General features: G+C 39.4%; 1 protein-coding gene across 1 annotated transcript in view; it reads left to right on the top strand.

Moving 5' to 3' along the window:
* The window catches only part of LOC145394697 (uncharacterized), a 28,005-nt gene extending 12,931 nt beyond the window's left edge, over positions 1-15,074 (top strand). The window contains exons 8-14 of the mRNA XM_080268477.1: positions 560-763; positions 5,315-5,558; positions 8,603-8,835; positions 9,197-9,387; positions 10,182-10,223; positions 10,500-11,298; positions 14,248-15,074. Of these exons, the coding sequence (XP_080124603.1) occupies positions 560-763; positions 5,315-5,558; positions 8,603-8,835; positions 9,197-9,387; positions 10,182-10,223; positions 10,500-11,298; positions 14,248-14,777 (2,243 nt within the window). The 3' untranslated portion in view covers positions 14,778-15,074. The remainder of the gene's footprint in view (positions 1-559; positions 764-5,314; positions 5,559-8,602; positions 8,836-9,196; positions 9,388-10,181; positions 10,224-10,499; positions 11,299-14,247) is intronic.
* The last annotated feature ends 4,680 nt before the right edge of the window (positions 15,075-19,754 follow it).

The raw sequence follows: 19,754 nt of genomic DNA, 5'->3' as shown, positions 1-19,754 counted from the left end.
TGCCGGGAGGGGTATCGTCAACCTGTCACCTAGCAGGGCTATATGATCTAATAAGGTCTAGCTCGAGGGAACATTTCCCTTTCCCTTTCAGCTTAGGAGAAAAAGAGTCATTGAAATTATCATATTTAGTTTTTCTTAAGGCATTTTTTGATCACCATAATTCATTCATTAATTACCTGGCCCATTCTTAGCGTACAACTGTGTACTCAAGGAAAATTTAACAAAGCAAAAACAAATACATGAGAGTATGTGTGTAGGCCTGCAGCCCAGAGTCTTATCTCAAAAACAGCTGATACATACACTTATGATGTGGTGCCAGCCTCTTTAATAGGTTGTATCTTGATATTGATTTTTTTTTTTTTTTTTTTTTTTTTGTAAAGGCTCACTGACTATTTTCATCATTGTGTTCATATAGCTTTTAATATTTTAAGTGCACCCATTAAAGATGCATGGCACCTAACAGCATTTCATTTTCTTTTAAGCACAGTGTTTACAATAGTGTTAGAGATGACATATACACTGTATGTTAATGTCACCAAATTATTTTGTAATATTTCAGTACCTTCAGAGCACTTAAATCTATCAGAGAAAGAGCCAAGAGATGAAGTTATGGAAATTAAAAGTGAGGAAGGTGAAGTGCCTGAGCCTTCTGTATCAGATGGCATCACTGCTAACCACACCAAGGATGACACCACCACACCTCCACCCCAGCATGATTTACCCCTCCCCAAGAAAGAACCACTAGAAATGTTAGCAAAAGCAGGTAAGACCTTGATCTTGAAGCATTGGTAAAGTTAACTGTAATTACTTCAAAGTATGCAGCTCTTCTGATTTTGTAACTCAAATGATTGTTACAAAAAGTTGTAGCTTGCAATATCCTTTTGTACTAGAATGTGGCACAGGGATTTAGAAACCCCATTGCCCGACCAGCATCCCTTACTGTTACACATTTTATAGTTACTGACTTCATTCATACAGTGCAGTAACTATCCCAGTACTGTGAGACCCCTCATTTGGGGAAAAGGAAATTTCTTACTGTGAAAACAGGTTTTTGCAGGCCCACTTCGAGAAGCAGACATCAGTTTGGGAGAGTGAAGTTAAATCACTCCTGACCACCATTGGCTAATTTGTAGGTTTGGAGGAACAATTGCAGACTTGTAATGGCTGCGGAAAAGATAATCATGACTCTATTTAATCCCGCAGGGGGCAGTGAAGCCTCTCCTGAGTTAAAAAAAAAAAGGCATGCACATGAACAGCCCATCAAACCAGGCTCCTAGTCACAATTTGACTAAGTAAGAAGGAATGTTGCCTCCTTTGCATTATTTTACAGATACGTTTATGGCAAATGCTCAGATGAAGTTGCATCCATTGTGCCACCTCTCCATGTCTTTCCCTGTGCAACACAGGCATCTGGTAGCACTCATGACTTGAAAGTCACTCTGCCATATTGTAGAACCTCTGCCTATCAGAAATCTTTTATTCCCCGAATTGCATCTCTTTGGAACTCGCTTCCCCAGAGTATTTCCCCCTAAACTTCAACCCACAGCTGTTCAGGTTCAACTATTAGAGATTTTTAATGGGGGAAACCAGTAATCTGGTGTATGAATTATTATATTTTTTTATTCATTTGTTTTTTCTTCCTCTGTTCTGTTATGTAAAAAAAAAATTGCAGCCAGGTACCATTCTCTTGATAGTTTAGGCAAGAATCATGCTATGTCTTCATTTGTGCAAGGTGATGTGGGGAGGAAGAGGTCTTTTTTTTTTTTTTTTTTTTTTTTTTGCGGAGGGAGGAGGGGAATTGCCTGCCAGTGGTGGATGTTTCCATATCTTGCAGTATGAGAAAAGAGTGTTTTTATTTTTGTTATTAAAGAACAGATTTAAGTGAAATTTTGTACCTGTGCTTACTTTCATCAGTTCATGGCAGTTTATTAACAGTTACAAATGATACTGAGAGCAATCCCCTTCAGTGTTTAAACATACTTGATTATGGTGTTCCACACTACCAAATGTCCTTTACAATGAATCCTAAGTAATGGCTGCAATGTTGTCTTTCAGCTCATTGAGTACGGTATGTGAAGCTTATTATCGAATATTTTTCTTCTAAGTGCCACAATAAAATCTTTGGAGTGACCGGTATTTCAGGAGAATTAAGAATATGCATTCAGTTATCGAGTATGATATTTTCACTGGATAAATGCAGGAGCCAATTGATGTCCAGCTACTCGGTGCCATGCTGGCGGGAGTGCAGCATTTAATTTCCTGCAGACATCTTTAAATTCATATTTCAAATAGTATCACATATATGGTACTTGAATGACATAGACTAAAGTGTTTTTAAGTTCAGAGTTTCATTTCATAACCTTATTACCTTAACTTGTCCTATTGCTCCGGTACGGCCTGTGGACCCTCCAAAGAAATGTCGTCTGTGACACTTTGGAGCTGCGGATTGGGAGGCCCTCAGGCAGTACTTATTTGATTTTCCCTGGAATGATTATTGCTTCCATGGCCGGGAGCCATCTGATTGCGCCTTGTGCGTTACGGAGGTTATTCTCTCGGGATGGAAGCATACGTTCTTTTCTCATATCCTTTGACTAATGCAAGAAAGCCTTGGTTTAGTCATGCTTGTTCTAATGCTTTCCGCAACAAGGAGAGGGCCTATAAAAGGTACCAGAGCCAAACCACCCCTGAATCACATCTTTGTTATGTTTCTGCCCGGAATCGTGCTAAGTCTGTTCTTCGCTCTGCTAAAAATAATTTAATCCATACTAAATGCTCTCACCTGTCCAACTCGAATTCATCCCACTCCTTCTGGCACCTTGCCAAAAACCTTTCTAACAGCTTTACCTCATCATCCTTCTCTCCTCTTTTCTACTCTGATGGCTCTGTAGCTATTTCTTCTACTGATAAAGCAGATCTCTTCACTCAGACTTTCTCTTCCAATTCCATCTTAGATGATTCCGGTGCTCTTCTTCCATCACTTCCCTCCTCTGATTTCCTCTTGGCTGACTTTAAAATTTCTTCAGCTGATATATTTTCTGCCATCACTGGCTTCAGTACTAACAAGGCATATGGGCTTGATGGGGTCCCTCCTGTTGTCCTCAAGAACTGAGCTTCTGTGCTTACACCCTGTCTAGGTAAACTCTTTTGCCTTTGTCTTTCAACTTGTACCTTTCCTTCTTGCTGGAAGTTTGCTCTCATTCAACCAGTACCAAAGAAAGGTGACCATTCCCAACCCTCTAACTATCATCCAAGTGCTTTGATATCCTGTGGCTCAAAAGTTTTCGAGTCTATTCTTAACAGAAAAATTTTAAAGCATCTTTCTTATCACAACCTTCTTTCTGGTCGTCAGTATGGGTTCTGTCAGGGACGCTTCACTGGTGATCTCACCTAATTTTCAGACTCCTGGTCATCCTCCTTTTGGGACTTTGGCAAAAGCTTTGCCATTGCACTTGACATCTCAAAGACTTTTGATCAAGTCTTGCCTAAATCTTTAATTTCCAAACTGCCCTCTTACGGTTTCTATCCTGTCCGTGCCTTCATCTATAGCTTCCTTTCTGGTCGTTCTATAGCTGCTGTTGTAGACAGCCATCGTTCTTCTCCTAGATCTGTCAACAGTGGTGTTCCTCAGGGCTCTGTCCTATCACCAGCTCTCTTCCTTTTATTCATCAATGATCTTTTAAACTGTGCATCTAATCCTATCCACTCGTATGCTTATGATTCCACCCTTCACCTTTCCATTCGGTTCCCGCAACGTCCACCTCAGCAGTTACTTCAGCAAACAAGGGATGAGGCTATGGCATACCTAATGTCTGACTTGGCTTGTATCTCTGACTTGGTGAAAATAATCTTGTTGTTTGTAATGCATCAAAGACTCAGTTTTTACACCTATCAACCTGTCAAAATCTTCCACAGGAGTACCCACTAATTTTTAATAATATCCAGCTCAATCCTGTATAAAAGGTACTAAGTCTTGAACATGCTTGGGGTTTCATTCACACAGGACTTGGAAAGATCACATTGCATCTCTTGTAAAATCTGCATCCAAGAGATTAGGTGTGCTAAGCCGACTCCATGCCTTCTTTACCCCTGCACAGTAGATGACTTTATAAATGGGTTTTATTTGCCCCTGTTTAGAGTACAACTCTCGTGTGTGGGGAGGCTCCCCACATACAGCTCTTCTAAATAGGGTGGAGTCAAAGGCTATTCGTCTCATCAACTCTCCTCCTCTTACTGGCTCCCTTCAATCTCTGTGTCTTCGCCGCACTGTTGTCTCTTTATCTCTTTTCTATTGCCACTTCAATGGTCGCTGCTTCTCTGAAATGTCTGCTTGCATCCCTCCACCTCTACAACGGGCACGTAGCTCCTGTCTGGGAACAAACTCTCATCCCTTTTCTGTTCAACTCTCTAATGCAAGAGTTAACCGTTACTCCCAGTCCTTCATTTATGCAACAGGTCATCTCTGGAACTGTCTCCCTCTTTCTGTATTTCCTACTTCCCATGATCTCCAGTCTCTCAAACGCAGTGTGTCCAGGCATCTCGAAATGAATAGATCTTGAATTTGGCTCTCCTTTGTATTTTTTTTTCTTCCTTGGAACATTTTGCGGGTTCAGCCTTTGGTTTCTTCTTCCTCACAAAAAAAAAAGAAAAGAAAAGAAAGGTAGTTCAATAATAATGAATCTGTTGGCATTATTTGGGGGCCTGAGCATTGATCGCCTAGTACAGTATTTAGGATCTGTAACATGAACAGATTTTTCAATCTCAGGAAGTTTGAGATAATTATTAGTAGGACTTGGCAAAAGTGAAAATTTGAATGGTGAAATAGTAAAAGTGAATGATGAGATAATTAAGAGCTAGATATGTGTAATGTTTGGTTCTAGTTTCAAACAAAGACTGGTGAGGTACCTGTAAAGAATTAGGTTAAACTGGGACAGAAAGCATAAGAAATTGAGGAAGTGAGATTGACAGCAAGTTTACCTCAGCTAGAAATGACATGATTGTCTTTTGATGATATAGTAAGAAATATTTTGTATACTTCTTGCAAAAAGTATAGCCATTAGCAGTGTGTGGATGTATCACTAAAAGAAGGCTTGTTCAACAGGTCTTCATATGGCATTCCATTTTCCTTTTGAGTCCACCGTAAATAGAAATAAAATAAATTTCCATAATTATTTTTAAAGCTGATTTACCAGTTCCCTCAATTTAAAGTACTAATTTTATGGAAAAGGTGGCCTGTTGGGCTCATCTTAGACTTATAACAAGTATAGCCTGTACTGTGTGTCTTTTGACCTTTCTTTGTCCCTCTCTACCTTCACAGTATGGCCTGAGGAAGAGTACATGGTGGAATACAGCCTGGAGTATGGATTCCTTCGTCTTTCCCCTGCCACCCGCCAACGTCTTAACATCCCTGTCAAGATTGTTACATTGGACCCAGCTAAAGACCCGTGCTTTGGAGATGCACTGTCTCGTTTTATCTTGGAAGAGTTCCTGGGCTATGATGATATTCTCATGGCATCCATTAAGAGTCTGGCTGAGAAGGAAGAAAACAAGGGATATCTCAGGTATCTTTTAGTCAGTCGAACTAGGTGAGATGATGGAAGGATACAGTGGTTTGAATTAAGTAGGGTTAATGTAGCTAATGACCTGCAACTGATATTCTCTACTTTCATCGTAGAGTTCATTCCATGGTCGATTGTCTTGCGTACTGTCTGCTTGTTTGCTGGTAAAGGATTATTGTCCTCTTGTCTTGGTGAATTTACAGTTGCCAGTTTTGAAGCCACAGTTGCATGAAATTAGATTGATAATCTTGTAATAAAAATGTAAATCTTCTGATTTTTGCTCCAGCACACTGCATATCATACCTGGTTCAGTACTATTGATAGGAAAAATACTGCATGATACTCCATAACTATTGCCTGTTTTGACTTCTGTACAGAAGAACCAGGGGTAGTGTATTTTACTGTAGCCTAGCAGTGTTTGAGGGGCTTATGAGAATCATCATTATCATCATCCAGACCTCTTTTCACACCCTTGGACAGGGTGAGTAGTAGCAACAGCTTTGGAGAAATAAAGGGTTAAGTTGTATTAACCCTTAGACTTACCAATGACGACCTGGGTCGTCATGCATTTGTCAACCTCTTGACGTCAGTATGACAACTTTGCCCATCATCCAATGTAAGCTCTAAAGAAATATTCAGGGAGTCGTCATTTTTGTTGGTTGACGGGCAAAAGTGGGTGGAGCTAAGCCTGCCACAGCTGGTGCGTGCGTGCTCACTTGGTTTGCTTGACTCAGTGTGGTGTGAGGTTCCTCACAGGTAGGATGTACACCTTTTGACTTCCCGCCAAACACTTATGCTCCTTTTTCTCACGTATATATGCGGCGTTATTATTTAAGAAAATACAACAAATGATGCATTATTGGAAAGGAAATTTATTCTGCTACGTATTGAAGCAAAAAATATTATTACTTCTTGAACAGTTTTTTTGGGGCTAATATTTTTTAAAGGAGTGTAACTCTTTAGCATGTCAGCTAACTTCTACTCACTGTTTTTGCATTTTAATTTGTATATATTGTCTTTTTGAACAATGTATGACAAAGCAAAAGTCTTCGTCTTCAAAACGAGACCAAAGTGGCCTTTCTGTGATGAATAGTAACTTTCCTATGAGCGTTAGAAGTAAAATATCTCTACGTCACTGTTTTGAAAGCTCACGAGCAAGAGTTACGCGCCACAGCCAGAATTTACACTCACCCCTTTATGGGATAGGGTTAATAGTAACTGTTAATGTGTAAAGTTGAAAATCATGCTCTTTATAACGAAATCCCCCAAATTAAAATTTCTTGCAATTGTCAAAGGGAACTAGAGCAGGGAACCTTATGTCTGGAATAAAGATTCCATTTTCCTGTGTTACACGACCTTGAGACATTTGTGGCAAGCCATTATTAGAGAATGAGCTCTTCACATCACCTCACAGTTCTCCAGTCATTGCTCTTATTTTGTTAATGGTAAAGAATTCTTGGTCTAAAGAAGGAAAATTTTTACAGAAAGCAGTGTGTGATGAGTTACAAATTTTTGGTTCTTTCTTGTGGAATGGACCAGAAATATAGGGAGACTTTCTGGGAGATCAGTTTGAATGTAGCTTTAAATTTTTAATGAGACTTTCATTTCATTACAAAAGGAATGAAACTTCCTTGTCTAGCCAATGTTACAAAACTTCCCCCCCCCCCCACCTTTTAAATTTTAATGAAGTTATTTTGCATCCAAGGAGTGGTTGGGGTTTATTACTCACTTAATGCCGCTCAGGGATGAGTGAGGCTGGTCGCTTATCTTAAGTGTCAGGACCATCTTGCCTAGCCCTGGGCTCCTACGCTTCTCATGGTGAGCACTGGATTACACGATGAATGAATGAAAGAATTTTATTAAGAAACTGATTATTTAAAAACCCATGTTTAGCCAGACAAAGGCTTGTTTCATCCCATGTATATAATATAAAATGGTGTTTTGATAATTTCTTTGCAGTTTGTCTAATGTTGTAAATTTAACAAGAATCAAGATATTCTGTGGTTGTTGTGCATTGCAGTAAAACTACAGGCAAAAGAAAATAAAATAATTTACGGTATTGTACTGTAGAATGTTCACTATCCCTCTAGCCTCTCTTTACAAGACCTTACTTCTCAGTCACCTTGCACATGTATACTGTCATGGCTATACTTGCGTATGTTTCATGACTTGAACATCAGTAATGTGCATGAATACTGATATTCATTACAGTATTCAGTATTATATTGTAGATTTGTGATGTGTCCTGACCACTCATTTAATCTAGACAAAATCCAGATTAAAAAGATACAGCTAGTGCAGAGTGGTTAGCCAGTTAACGTTGAGTAAGTGTGTGGATAAAACGAGGCTGGATCAAGCTTGTTGTACTGTATAGTCATCGGGAGATACCAAGAATATAAACACAGTGCACTCTTGGATTAAAGAGGTTAACCTTAGTTCAGTTACATATTTATTATTTATTTCTAAGTCTGTATAGACGCTTATGCGTACTTTGGAGGGGACTTTTTGAATCCAAGAATCAAGTTTTATCATTCATTAACTATTTATTTCCAAGATCCTTCCAAGTTAAATAAATTAGTTTAGTTGTGGACTTTATTGTTGTTGTTAATTAGACCCAGTCTGACTGGCCAACCAGCTCTGTCAGCCACATGCAAGCAATTACTCCATTGTTTCCATGCAATTGCCAGTGTCTTGCTGTGGCACAGCGAGGCATGGGGAAAAGGGTGGAGGGTTGGTTCCTGGGTGGATACCGCATTTGTGTCTCTCTACCGAGTTAACAGGGGCATCATAGCCAGCTCCACTTATCCCTGTGATCTGGTTGTGTGGTATGATAAAAAAGGTCATTGTAATAAAAGGGTTAGCATTCATCATGCTATACCCACAGGAATGTCGTGATGGGGGAGCACTACCAGTCTGTAAGCATGTGGATAGGCCTGATTTTTTCTCCCTAAGGTGAATAAAGTCATCTATATAGAGTGGAAATAAAACCAAAACTACTTAATCGGATTGAAGGAATTATGCTAGCATTCATCACCTTATACCCACAGGAATGTAGTAACAGGTGAACACTACCGTTTTGTGAGCATGTGGATGGGTGGAAGCAACTACCTGGCTGCCGGGTTTGTGATGGTAGTGTTCACGCTGAGTGTGTCCATGCTGCTGCGCTACTCACACCACCAGATCTTCCTTTTCATCGTTGACCTCCTACAGATGCTTGAACTCAATGTAGCCATCACTTTTCCTGCTGCTCCAATGCTCACTGTTATACTTGCACTTGTTGGTAGGTCCTGTTTGCTGTAATTTTTTCACCTTAACCTCGCCCAGATTTTCATCCATTTGTAGCTTATTCCTCAGAGCTCAGTGACATAATGAGGTAATACTGCAGTGCTACTATACTACTTTTCCATAGCAGTTCTTGACTGGCTCCATATTCTACTGTTGTTCTCTTGTTACTGCTAAGCTTTAAAGATGGAGAAATAGCAAAAGTACGCCAAAGTAAAGTGAAGAAAGCACAGGTATAGATAATGCAGTCTCTCTTGACTGTAACTGTCTGGTTTAATTATATGGGAGATGTGGCTGCAAAGAAGAGTGTCAACAGGGTGACCTACATTAAGGACTTGAGAACTGTTTTCTCTTGACAGGTATGGAAGCAATCATGTCTGAATTCTTCAATGACACCTCAACGGCATTCTACATAATCGTACTTGTGTGGGTGTGTGACCAGTATGAAGCCATCTGCTGCCACACCCCAATCACTCGACGTCATTGGCTACGCTTCTTCTACCTCTACCATTTTGCTTTCTATGCATACCACTACCGTTTCAATGGACAGGTGAGACAGAAGTGGTTAGAATTTGGAAATAAATGAGAGAAGGAAAGAGTATAACCAAAATAATTAATGAAGCATTGGCTATGCTTTTGCCTCTGTCGTTTTACATTCTATTTATTCCATTCTATTTCCAGTAGACAAATGTAAAGGAAGAGGGAAGATTTAGGAAATTTATACCATTCTATTTCCAGTAGACAAATGTAAAGGAAGAGGGAAGATTTAGGAAATAGATTAGAAAAATGAATATAAATTTATAAATTGGTAAGAAGACACTGAATACACTTCAAACACCATCATTTGGCCTACTCTGCATATCATTACCAGTTCAATTAAGAGGTGATAAAGAAGTGGTTAGGCGTGGGAAGTAGGCAAAAGAAATGAACAGTTTACAGCCAGCCTGCCCATGTGTGTTTCAGTAATGCAGTTTGTACTGTACAGTATATGGAATGCTATTGGTCAGGTTGAGAATTTTTTTGGAATGTCCATAGAATGTGTATAATTTATGACACGATCTCAAACATACCCAGATATGGCATTTCCTGCCATTGCACTTGTCCCTCCTTCCCATAGCATGTGACACATGACTGCTTAGAGGTCCACTGTTTACCTCCTCCCTACTCCCACACACCAAGCCAGTCTGCCATCATAGTTTATATTAAGTGCAGTAGCTGACATAAATTTATTGATAGCCCTGCACTATACAGTGTGCTATATGGAAAGTCAGTATGGTAGACTATACCATAAGTGTGCATAGTCGTTGTACTGTATTACTTAAATGTTGTACCTCTACCTTGCAGTACTCCTGGCTGGCCCTGATGACTTCGTGGCTGTTTATCCTTGTAAGTGTTTCTTTTGTTGATGTTAGCATCTTATTCACATGATACTGAATGCTGATATCAGGTGAAGTTTGTGATACCAGATACATTATGGTATGGTAAAATAATTCCATAAACTGATACAATAAAGCTACTATATCTTGTTTACATAATACTGAATGCATAAATATAGCGAAGTCTTGTGATATTAGGTAAATTATAATAATTGTTTGATAAGTCCATAAGCTGATGCCATCGACTGTAGTGCTTTTTAATTACTTAATGAATTTTATCTCACAGCACTCCATGTTGTACTTCTTTCACCACTACGAGCTGCCAGCCATTCTGCAGCAGGCACAACTTCAACAACTTGGAAGGGTTCAGACCGTCAACATCGTTCTGCGCAACCTGTCTAATGCCACCACCAACAATCCTACAAACACAGCCAACAACATTAACAACACAAATAATGCAAATGCCACTAACACCAGGGAAGGAGAAGGAGGTGCTGGAGGTGGTAATGGCAGTGATGGTAATGGTGTCACAGGTGGTGTCAGGGCAGAAGCTCCACTACCACAGGCCAATTTTCCACCCATGGTCAATCTGGTGTTTGGTAATATTGTCCCTGGTCTTACCAACAACAGAAATAATAGAAACAACTCCCTCAGTTTTGTGTTCAGAAATGTTAGGAATATTGTTGATAGTCTCCAACAGAACACTGCATCCTCAGCTTCAACATCAACCTCAGCCACTACAACCACTGTTACCACCACCACCATTGGTACATCTTCACACACTGTCATCACCACTGCCACCACCACCACAGCAACTGTGACAACACTTTTAAGAACGAGGTCAGAGGAGCAGAATGAGGCATCAGCAGCTGCAGCCCCATCAGAAATAGGGGACATGGGGACAGCAGCCACAGAGTCAGTAGCATCAGCAGTTACTGGAATCACAACACCAGCAGTTTCTGGGGCCACAGGATCGGCAGTTACAGAGCCCACAACATCAGCAAATATGGGTACCTCAGCATCAGCCATTAAAGGTGCCACAGCCAAAGCAGCTACATCTGATGTCAGTCTTCCACCAACCTCAGGTAGTGATCTAAACTTGTAAATCAAATATCCAGTCATTATATCTTGATTGTGATCTTTTTTTAATTTAAAATAATCAATCATTATAATAATAGTATATCTACATGAAGTTTGTGGTAGGTGGGGGTGCTCACCATCCACTCACTCGATGTAGTGCTGCTCTTGGGTGTCTGCCCATTCCTCTCCTCCATCCTCTTCTGTCTTTCTTTCCTTCATTCTTTTCTCGTCCCTCTGCCTTCGGGTGACTTTACACTCCCTCTTCTGTCCTTCTTTCCTTCATTCTTTCCGCTTCCTTGTGCCTGTGAGTGACTCTACACTGAGTGACAAGCCAAATGGTTTCCTGTACACCAGGAAACAATTTACTATGCTGGATGGTAACCATATAACCAATTTTTGGCGCCTGGTGGTTTAGTGGGTAACTACGGCGCTCCAATCGGATTGAGCCGGTGAAGGTTTATATCCAAGGGGTGGTTGGGGTTTATTGCTCACGTAATGCCACTCAGGGATGAGTGAGGCTGGTCACTCTCATCTTAAACGTCAGGACCAACTTGCCTCGTCCCGGGCTCCTACTGTCCTCATGGCAACGTAGGATTGGATGATGGATGGATGGATCTACATGAAGTCACTAGACATAAGCCAACAGTGATATTCCATTTTGCACATCACAAAAACCAGCCATATTTAGCTACCAGTACTAGCTAATGTCACTGGTATGCTCTTTTCATTCCCATTTGTCAACCTTTCAAAATATTTTGTCCATCTGCTTCATACAACCTTTTCATTTGTTAGATTTGTTCCTCTCTCATCCCTCACATGTTCACACTGTTTTCATGTTTTTTCTAGATCATAAATGCCTTAAATTCTTTACACTTTTTCTCACAAGCTCACTCCACGATCTCGTCTACTACCAGTATGGTAGCTGATACACACATCTACCTCCTCAACACCCATTCTGGGTCACACAATGGACTAAAATAGACTAATAAAAAAAATTGTCATCCAAGGAAGCAGTATAACAGATTAAAATGATTAACATTGCAGCATTTTTAATCTCTTTGAAGCTGTACACTCATTTTGATTTGTCACCGGTGATAGGTGTGAGCAACTGCCATCCATTCACCCAGTGTAGTGCTACCTTTGGGTGGTTCTGTACTGAATGATGATCCATTTAATTTCCCCTACTCCGGAAAACCACGTACCACATTAGATAGTAAACATAAAACCAACAGTTGGATGCCTTTTGGTCTAGTGGGTTAAGGCACTCCAACTAAGTGTTGCCCATCATTGTTCCATCATAGGAATAGTTCGAGTTTATTGCTCTCAGAATCAGTGGTGTAGGCTATCCAGGACATTTTGTCTGGGACGACCAAGATTGGACACAGAGCTAGTGTGAAGTGGCCATGACATAGTGAACCTTAATGAATGACAGGTGATCAAAATACGTAAATATAGATGTTCAGTGCATCGCAGTTGCTTCGACCAGTGCACAGATGAATCATAAATGGATGTCAAAACTCATGTTAGAATCCATTGTAATGTTTGTCTTCAAGGCTTTGTTGTTGTTTTTACATATTAGAATACATTAAACTGAATGTGCCATGCTGATCACAACAACCAAAAACTGAATTATGCGAACTGTAAAGATACATGTATAACATAAGCCAAACAAGCCTTAACTCCAAACAAAGTGCGTACAATAGTGTTGTGAAAACTTTTGGGGGTGGGTGGGGCACAAGTGCCAAAAGCAAGAACAATCAAATTTGGAGGCCTACAGGGCTGCATATTAAGCGGCGACCAATGTATTTGTGAAGTGAACAAGTATCTATGGATTAGGCACTGCTGACGAACAGGAAGCAGAAAGTGATGTTAAATGACCAGCGTTTGTCCCACCTTATTGTGTTGATGAACTTGACTAACTACCTGTCACATCTGGGGTGACCACAGGGATGGCCAATGAGACATCAGGGGTGGCTGTGGCCACCCCAGGCCACCCTCTAAAATTGTCACTGCTCTGAATATTTCTTAGATGAGTCATTAGTCCCCTCATTGTAATCCTTTCAGCCTATTAACATTGTAGCAGACTTTATTCCTGCTATCCTCAGACAATTTCAGTTAGTTTAGGAGAGTACTATAACAGTAAAAGGGTATGAAGGCTATATCTAACTCCATAAGTTACAAAAGTCTGTCTCAAGCTGAATATAATTTTTCGGAGATATTGAGAATGAATTATGAAATACGTAATTGGATTCAGGGGATTAATAAGTGTCTGGACTGAATCTGGACTCAGTAGCTCAGCCCCAGGCCTTATTGCTCATGGGGGGGCAACACGGGTTTAGCTTAAGATGATTTAATCCTTTCATTTGTTCTCCTACTTCTGTGTTTTCTTTCTGTTTCTGGGTTATATGTTACCTGGTCTCTCAAATGGGAATTTAGGGGGGGATGATGATGATGATGATGACCAACTTAATTCCTTAATTGAAACAGAGGACTGAAAGGTTATTTGAGGTTGACTGTGACCTTTAAGAAGTGAGTGTTTCCCACAGTTGCACAGAGTAAGTAAATTATCAAAGCTGTGTGTGGACTGGAAGGATTTAACTTAGGGCATGCACTGTGTAATACCGTATATTGTACAGTATTTATGATCAGTGTTTACTTGATTACAGATGGATGTTCTTTTTTTTAAATTGGTAATCTGTGAATTGACTCTATCCTGTTGGTGTTGCAAGAGTGACCTCATCAAATGAAGCACATAGTGTGCAAGGCTTGTACATGTAGGGTATTGAAAATTATGAATGCTTGAATACAGAATTTTTTTGTGTGTGGCCCATTTTGATTTTAAGTTGTCCTTTTCCATGCATTCATTGTCTGTTTATCCCATTTATTATGATTTAGTTTAGTGAAATAGGATTGGCATGATAGTGAAGGTATTATAACTCCCATCTTCTCCTCAGATGTGACTGTAACTTCAAAAATCAAATCATCAAAGGAGTCACCTGGATTTTCCACCTCACTGGGCACAGTCACACCACCGTCTGTTTGTCAACAGTCATCTCAAGGAAATATCAGTCATGGGACATCTACTACTTCAACAGCAGACAAATCATGGGTGATGAATAACATTTTTAGTCAAAATAAGGAGTCAGTGGATCCAGACTTAGACTTTGATGGTGTAAGATATGGAGCAGAGGCTTGTGTAGATGAAACTGCTTTGCTCCCTCCCAGCAATGCAGCTGATACAGACAAGTTGAAGTTTGTCTCTGCAGAAGGTAATTTAGCACTTAGCACTAACAGTAATGCAGGAAGTAGTACCAAGTTGGTTCATCCAGTACCTGTTGAAGAGTCCACAACTGACAACACAGAAGCTTCCTACTGTAAAAAAAACAGTGATACTGATTGTTTTGTACAGTCAGAACAAGGAGTCAGACAACGTACCACCCATCATCACCATCTGCCGTTGTTAGATAGTGATAGTAGTGGATAGGAAAGTTGTACACTGTTCTTTTTATAGAGAAAAATGTGAATACTGTATACAAATATAATATATTATCAGAGCCATGTAATTCTGTATTTTTAATGTAAAAGTTATTGGTGTTGGCTCCTAGAAATATTTTTTTATATCATTTTCATTAATTTTAGGTTAGTCAGTATATTCTACTGTATTAGTGTGTAGCCACATTCACTTGATATACAGTATGGTATTTTCCATGTGTTGCATTTGTTGGCTCAAAGTAGTTTGACTTCATAACTTGTGTATATTTCACTTGCTTATACATGAAGGAAAGGATAATGAAAAATATTTTGTGTATAATTGCTGTTCATTATTATTTAACTGATATCATTATTATTATTTTATTTTTTAATTTTTGTAATGTGGAATCCTTCAGATCTATTGTGGAATTCACATTAGCTGTATTCTAGAAAGGCATATTTTAATGTTTCATACTGTAAATTTTATGAATATGTCATATTGACAAAAATGTGTGCTGTATATGATTTCTAATACTGTATGTCATTAAGTGTTGTACAGTAGATCCTCAATTTAGCAGACATCATTTACAAACTCTTGTTACAGTGAGAGGGCTCATTATTATTATTTTTAGGAGATCTTTATATGATCATAGTTATATAAAAAATCATCATCATCATCATCATCATCATCATCTGGGCCTTTCCCACTGTAGGGCAGGGTAAAAAAAGATTGTTTATTAAGTTGAGGTTCTGCTGACTGACTGATTCCTGATTTAACAAACATTATGGCTGGCATCATTATTAGTCTCACCACATTCACATGGCATGGAAAGGTATAGAACAAAGTTACTTGATATCTTTGGGAACAGTAAATCGGAGGAGAAAGTAACTGCTCCATTGCTGATTGTGCGAACTTAATAACAAGCCTGTACTATTTGATGATCATGAATCAGTGGTGTTGTTGTATGTGACAAGCTTGCATCCTATATTACAGTGTAGTCATCAGTGATCCATAAATGTCAGTCATGTTTTTTCATATCATGTACTCTGGAAAGTTGGGGTTTTTCTGACATCTTTGAGCTTTCATTTTCAACAAAGGGATCTTAACCCTTTTAGTCATGTGATATATTTTTATACAGTAGAACCCTTCTGACTCAGACCCCTTTAACTTTGACCTTGCATTACTTGGACAAAAAATCTGGGTGGGCAAACTCAGTGTAACTTGGATGAGTATGAGTTATGTGAAATGACTGACACGTGACTCGGACAATCACGCTTCCACTGAAGTGTTTTTCTGTTGATTTTATCCCCTCATACTGCATTTTTATAACATGTTACCTTTATTAATTGTAGGTACGTGTAAAAGAATGATTTTCTACAAAAATGTTGTCAAAAAAAAAAAAAAATGCAGCTGTAGGCCTAAACCTGTCCCCAGATGTAAACAGAAGTGTATGTTCATTTGTTCATTTTTGAAGACTCCAACATGCTTACATGTGTTGATCTTGGGCACCTAATGGCAGCTTTCCATGCTGCTCAATCTCTAGCAGCTTCCCTGTTCAATCCTTTGTCCCTGAGGTCACAGTGACCTCATCCCAGGTCTTTTTCAGTCTACCTCCCACAACCCTGTCCCTAACGTCAACACGTCTCACTTTCTGCACCCAGTTATCATCCCCCATCTTCTCCGCATGCCCAAACCATTTCAGTCTACCTCTCCTCATCACAACACCAATACACTCCAGTCACAACCTACCCCTCAGTTTTTGTAAACCTAGCCTCCCCAGGCCCCACACTCAGGGACGCACTGCACTTCTACCTAATCGCTGTCATTTCTGTATGTTTAAGCCTGCAGATATCCCCTTCCTTTACTCTCCAAGTAAATGAACAAAGACTAACGTGGACAGTTTTATAACTTGGAGATTCTGCCCTCCCCCCCATCCCCAGTAATCAGAGTTAGAGGGGTTCTACTGTATTTTATACTTGCCGTTTCCAGACAATTACATTCAGCTTTTACAAGGCCTTCTGTAGTGAAGGGGTAAATGAAAGCTGTATGTGTCCCTTTTAGATTGAAATGTTTCCCAGAGAGGTCAGTAAAATAACCTGGAGTCAGTCATTATGCATCAAATGAAAGACATATCATCTGATTAGTGTTAGGCTCCAGGTACAATTTCCTCTTTTGTGCTCTGTTTTTGGAAAATTCGTGACAGGTTGCAGTGCAGATGGTGGGTGATGGGGTAGCTACATTGTGTACCATCATACATAGTGTGGCAACCCACTTCCACCCTTCATAGTCACCATTTATGATAATGAATGAGTGAATGGGTAATACTGATAATTAGTGTCTAGTAATATCAAAGATGGGAGAGTTATGTTTGTTTTGTCAGGAATATATTTGTAACATAATTAAATATTATTTTCAATTTAACACCTGTGCCTTAATTAGTTTGGTAAATCAAGAATAACTGTACTAGGTTTTGAGGAATGCAGTCAAAAGTGCTATTTAGAATTATGAGAACAAGATATTGTAATAGGCAGTGTACAGTAAAATCTCATATTAGCTTTTGTAGTTCTTAATATTCATATATCATGTTTGGTCATTGGAGTTACTGATTTTATCATTTTCTTTGTGTTCATATGGGATTTGTAGATACCAATTATTATTATAGACTGCAAGACACATCAGCTAGTGGCTGTTTACTCAGTCACTCAGTTTAATTACCAATACAGTACTGTATAGAGTTGGGGCAGTGGTATTAGCATAGTTACTGAGGTTTCTGTTTTAGTGTCAAGGGTTTAGTGCTTTTATGCCACCAAGAATTATTGAAGGGGAAAGTTTGCACCATATCCTCAGTTGACATACCCATAACAGTAGGGGTATGCTTGTCCTGTCCAACTTTCCTATGGTATCCTTGTTAGTACACCTCCAGCTTTCAAACACAAAAATTCAAATATTTCTGTATTTTATTTCTCCTTGGAGGTGAAACTAAAAGAGTGGATGGGTATATGAAATCTGAGAATAACAGAAAAATGAAAGACCTAATATAGTCCTCTTAAAATGAGAGTAGTTCAAGGAACCTTTTTGTCAAAGAGTGAATCTCAAAGAAATCTAATTCCAGCATCTTTGATGTTTCTTTTTTTTTTTAAGTACATGTTGTGGATATTTCTGTTTTTTCAAGGAAGCCGGAATGTTAGTGAGTAGTATTTGTTCATACCAGTGAGAATAAATATAAGATGGTGTAGAAAGTCTTCGTTCAGCCAACTGTCAAAAACCACACTAGCCTCAAGGACCAAAATTTTCACATATGAGAAAATTAGGGTTGAGGCAGTGCACAAAAAAAAAAAAACACCTCTCTGGAATGTGAGCTGGTGACATTTGAGGCTGCACGGAACATGATGAGTGATGAGTTGTCTGTTTTTTGACGTAGGTGTGTCTGTTGTGTACAGTTCCATCATCTGTATACGAATTATTGTTTTATTTTGGAGGGGTTGACTGAGATGGTTTGGGCATGTTGGCACAGAAGGTGACAAATGTGTATGTTGGATGCAAGGTTGCAAGAGGCTGACCAAAAAAGACTTGGGACGAGAGGTCGTAGAGTGTTACCTCAGGGAAATAATATTGACTAGGGAAGCTGCCAGAGATTGAGCAACATGGAGAGTTGCCATCAGGTGACCAAGGCTGAGGAATGTAGGCATGTTGGAGCCTGTATAAACAAAACCAAACAAAACAAACACTTAGCAGTTACTGTAACTCTACCCTTATCCATAAGAGGTAGGGTAGTCCATCCCCACCTTCATATGATGTGCAGTCAGCATGCTTTGTGTCTGTGGAAGTGGAGCTAGTGGCTAGTGAAAAAGGTACTGTTTAACTTATACCAGCCTGCTTCCTTTTTGGCTTGTTTGTTTTTATCTTAGCCTGTATCCTTTTTCCTATAATTCCTATAATTTTCTACCTTGCATTTTTTAAGCATTGGTACTGACCTGGGTATGGTACTTAAAGAAGGGTATCCTGAATGCTGAGCTACACTGTATTAATATATTGCAAACATGTACAGTATTTTGGTGGAACAAGGCAGAGACTTGTGGGACATCCTCATGCATCTTGCCGTGGATAAATTCCTATAATTTCAGAAGCATGGAATGATGATAGAGCATGTTTCAATTCTCTGAATCACTGCTGACTACACTATAAATTAGGATGCTGGCTGATCACATATAATTACAGGTGTTCCATAAATGATGATTGAAAGATTAGAACTTGGGTGCTAGAGAGATGCCTTCATGTGGTGGCATCAACATGGCAGGTTGGCAGAATTGCCCAGTCATACAAACATCCCTCAAATCCCTCAAAAAGAGGATAGTGGTCTGCAGGAAAGGAGTTTACTTCAGCCTGCAGTCCACTGGGTTCACAGTCAAGATGATCCCGGGGCCCACAACTACAACAAAAGCACAGTAAAAGACTTTGGCAGGAAGGGCATGGTAAGTACAGGACCTTCCCATATCTCTTGTTCTTACTGCAATTATATTAAATACCAAAGTCAAAAACATTTATTTGTTTATTTTGCTGGAAGAACAAGGAGAGGCAGAACCTTGCCATGTCGCATATTCCTGAAAAATACTAATTCATTCCATCTGATGACCTTTTTAATTTTACTCTGTTTACCAGCAAACAATTTTTCTTCACCTCAGTAAGGATCCCTAGTAATGAAAGGGCTAATGGAGTCTCTTTTTAACTCCTACGGCTCAAAAAGTCTATCGTAATGTAAGAAAAAAAAAATAGCAAAAATAAATCACCGGATTAAAAAAAATATAAAAACGGAAGGATGATCCTGCATTTTTTTTTTCTGGAATAAAGTCTGGCAGCAGCTGAATAAAATGCAGGATAAAATGAGACCACGTCCCTCTATGTTGTTGCTGTTGTTGAGGCTCCAGGCTTATCTGAAATGTGAATCCAGAGTACTGCAGGCTCAAGTTGCTCTCCTGCAGTCAACCTTCG

Source organism: Coenobita brevimanus, chromosome 28 (genome assembly GCF_032717465.1).
Source record: "Coenobita brevimanus isolate Jiangsu-jjx chromosome 28, ASM3271746v2, whole genome shotgun sequence".
Taxonomy (NCBI): Eukaryota; Metazoa; Arthropoda; class Malacostraca; order Decapoda; family Coenobitidae; genus Coenobita; species Coenobita brevimanus.
The sequence above is the reverse complement of the archived record's forward strand: the minus strand, read 5'-3'. Positions and strand labels throughout refer to the sequence as shown.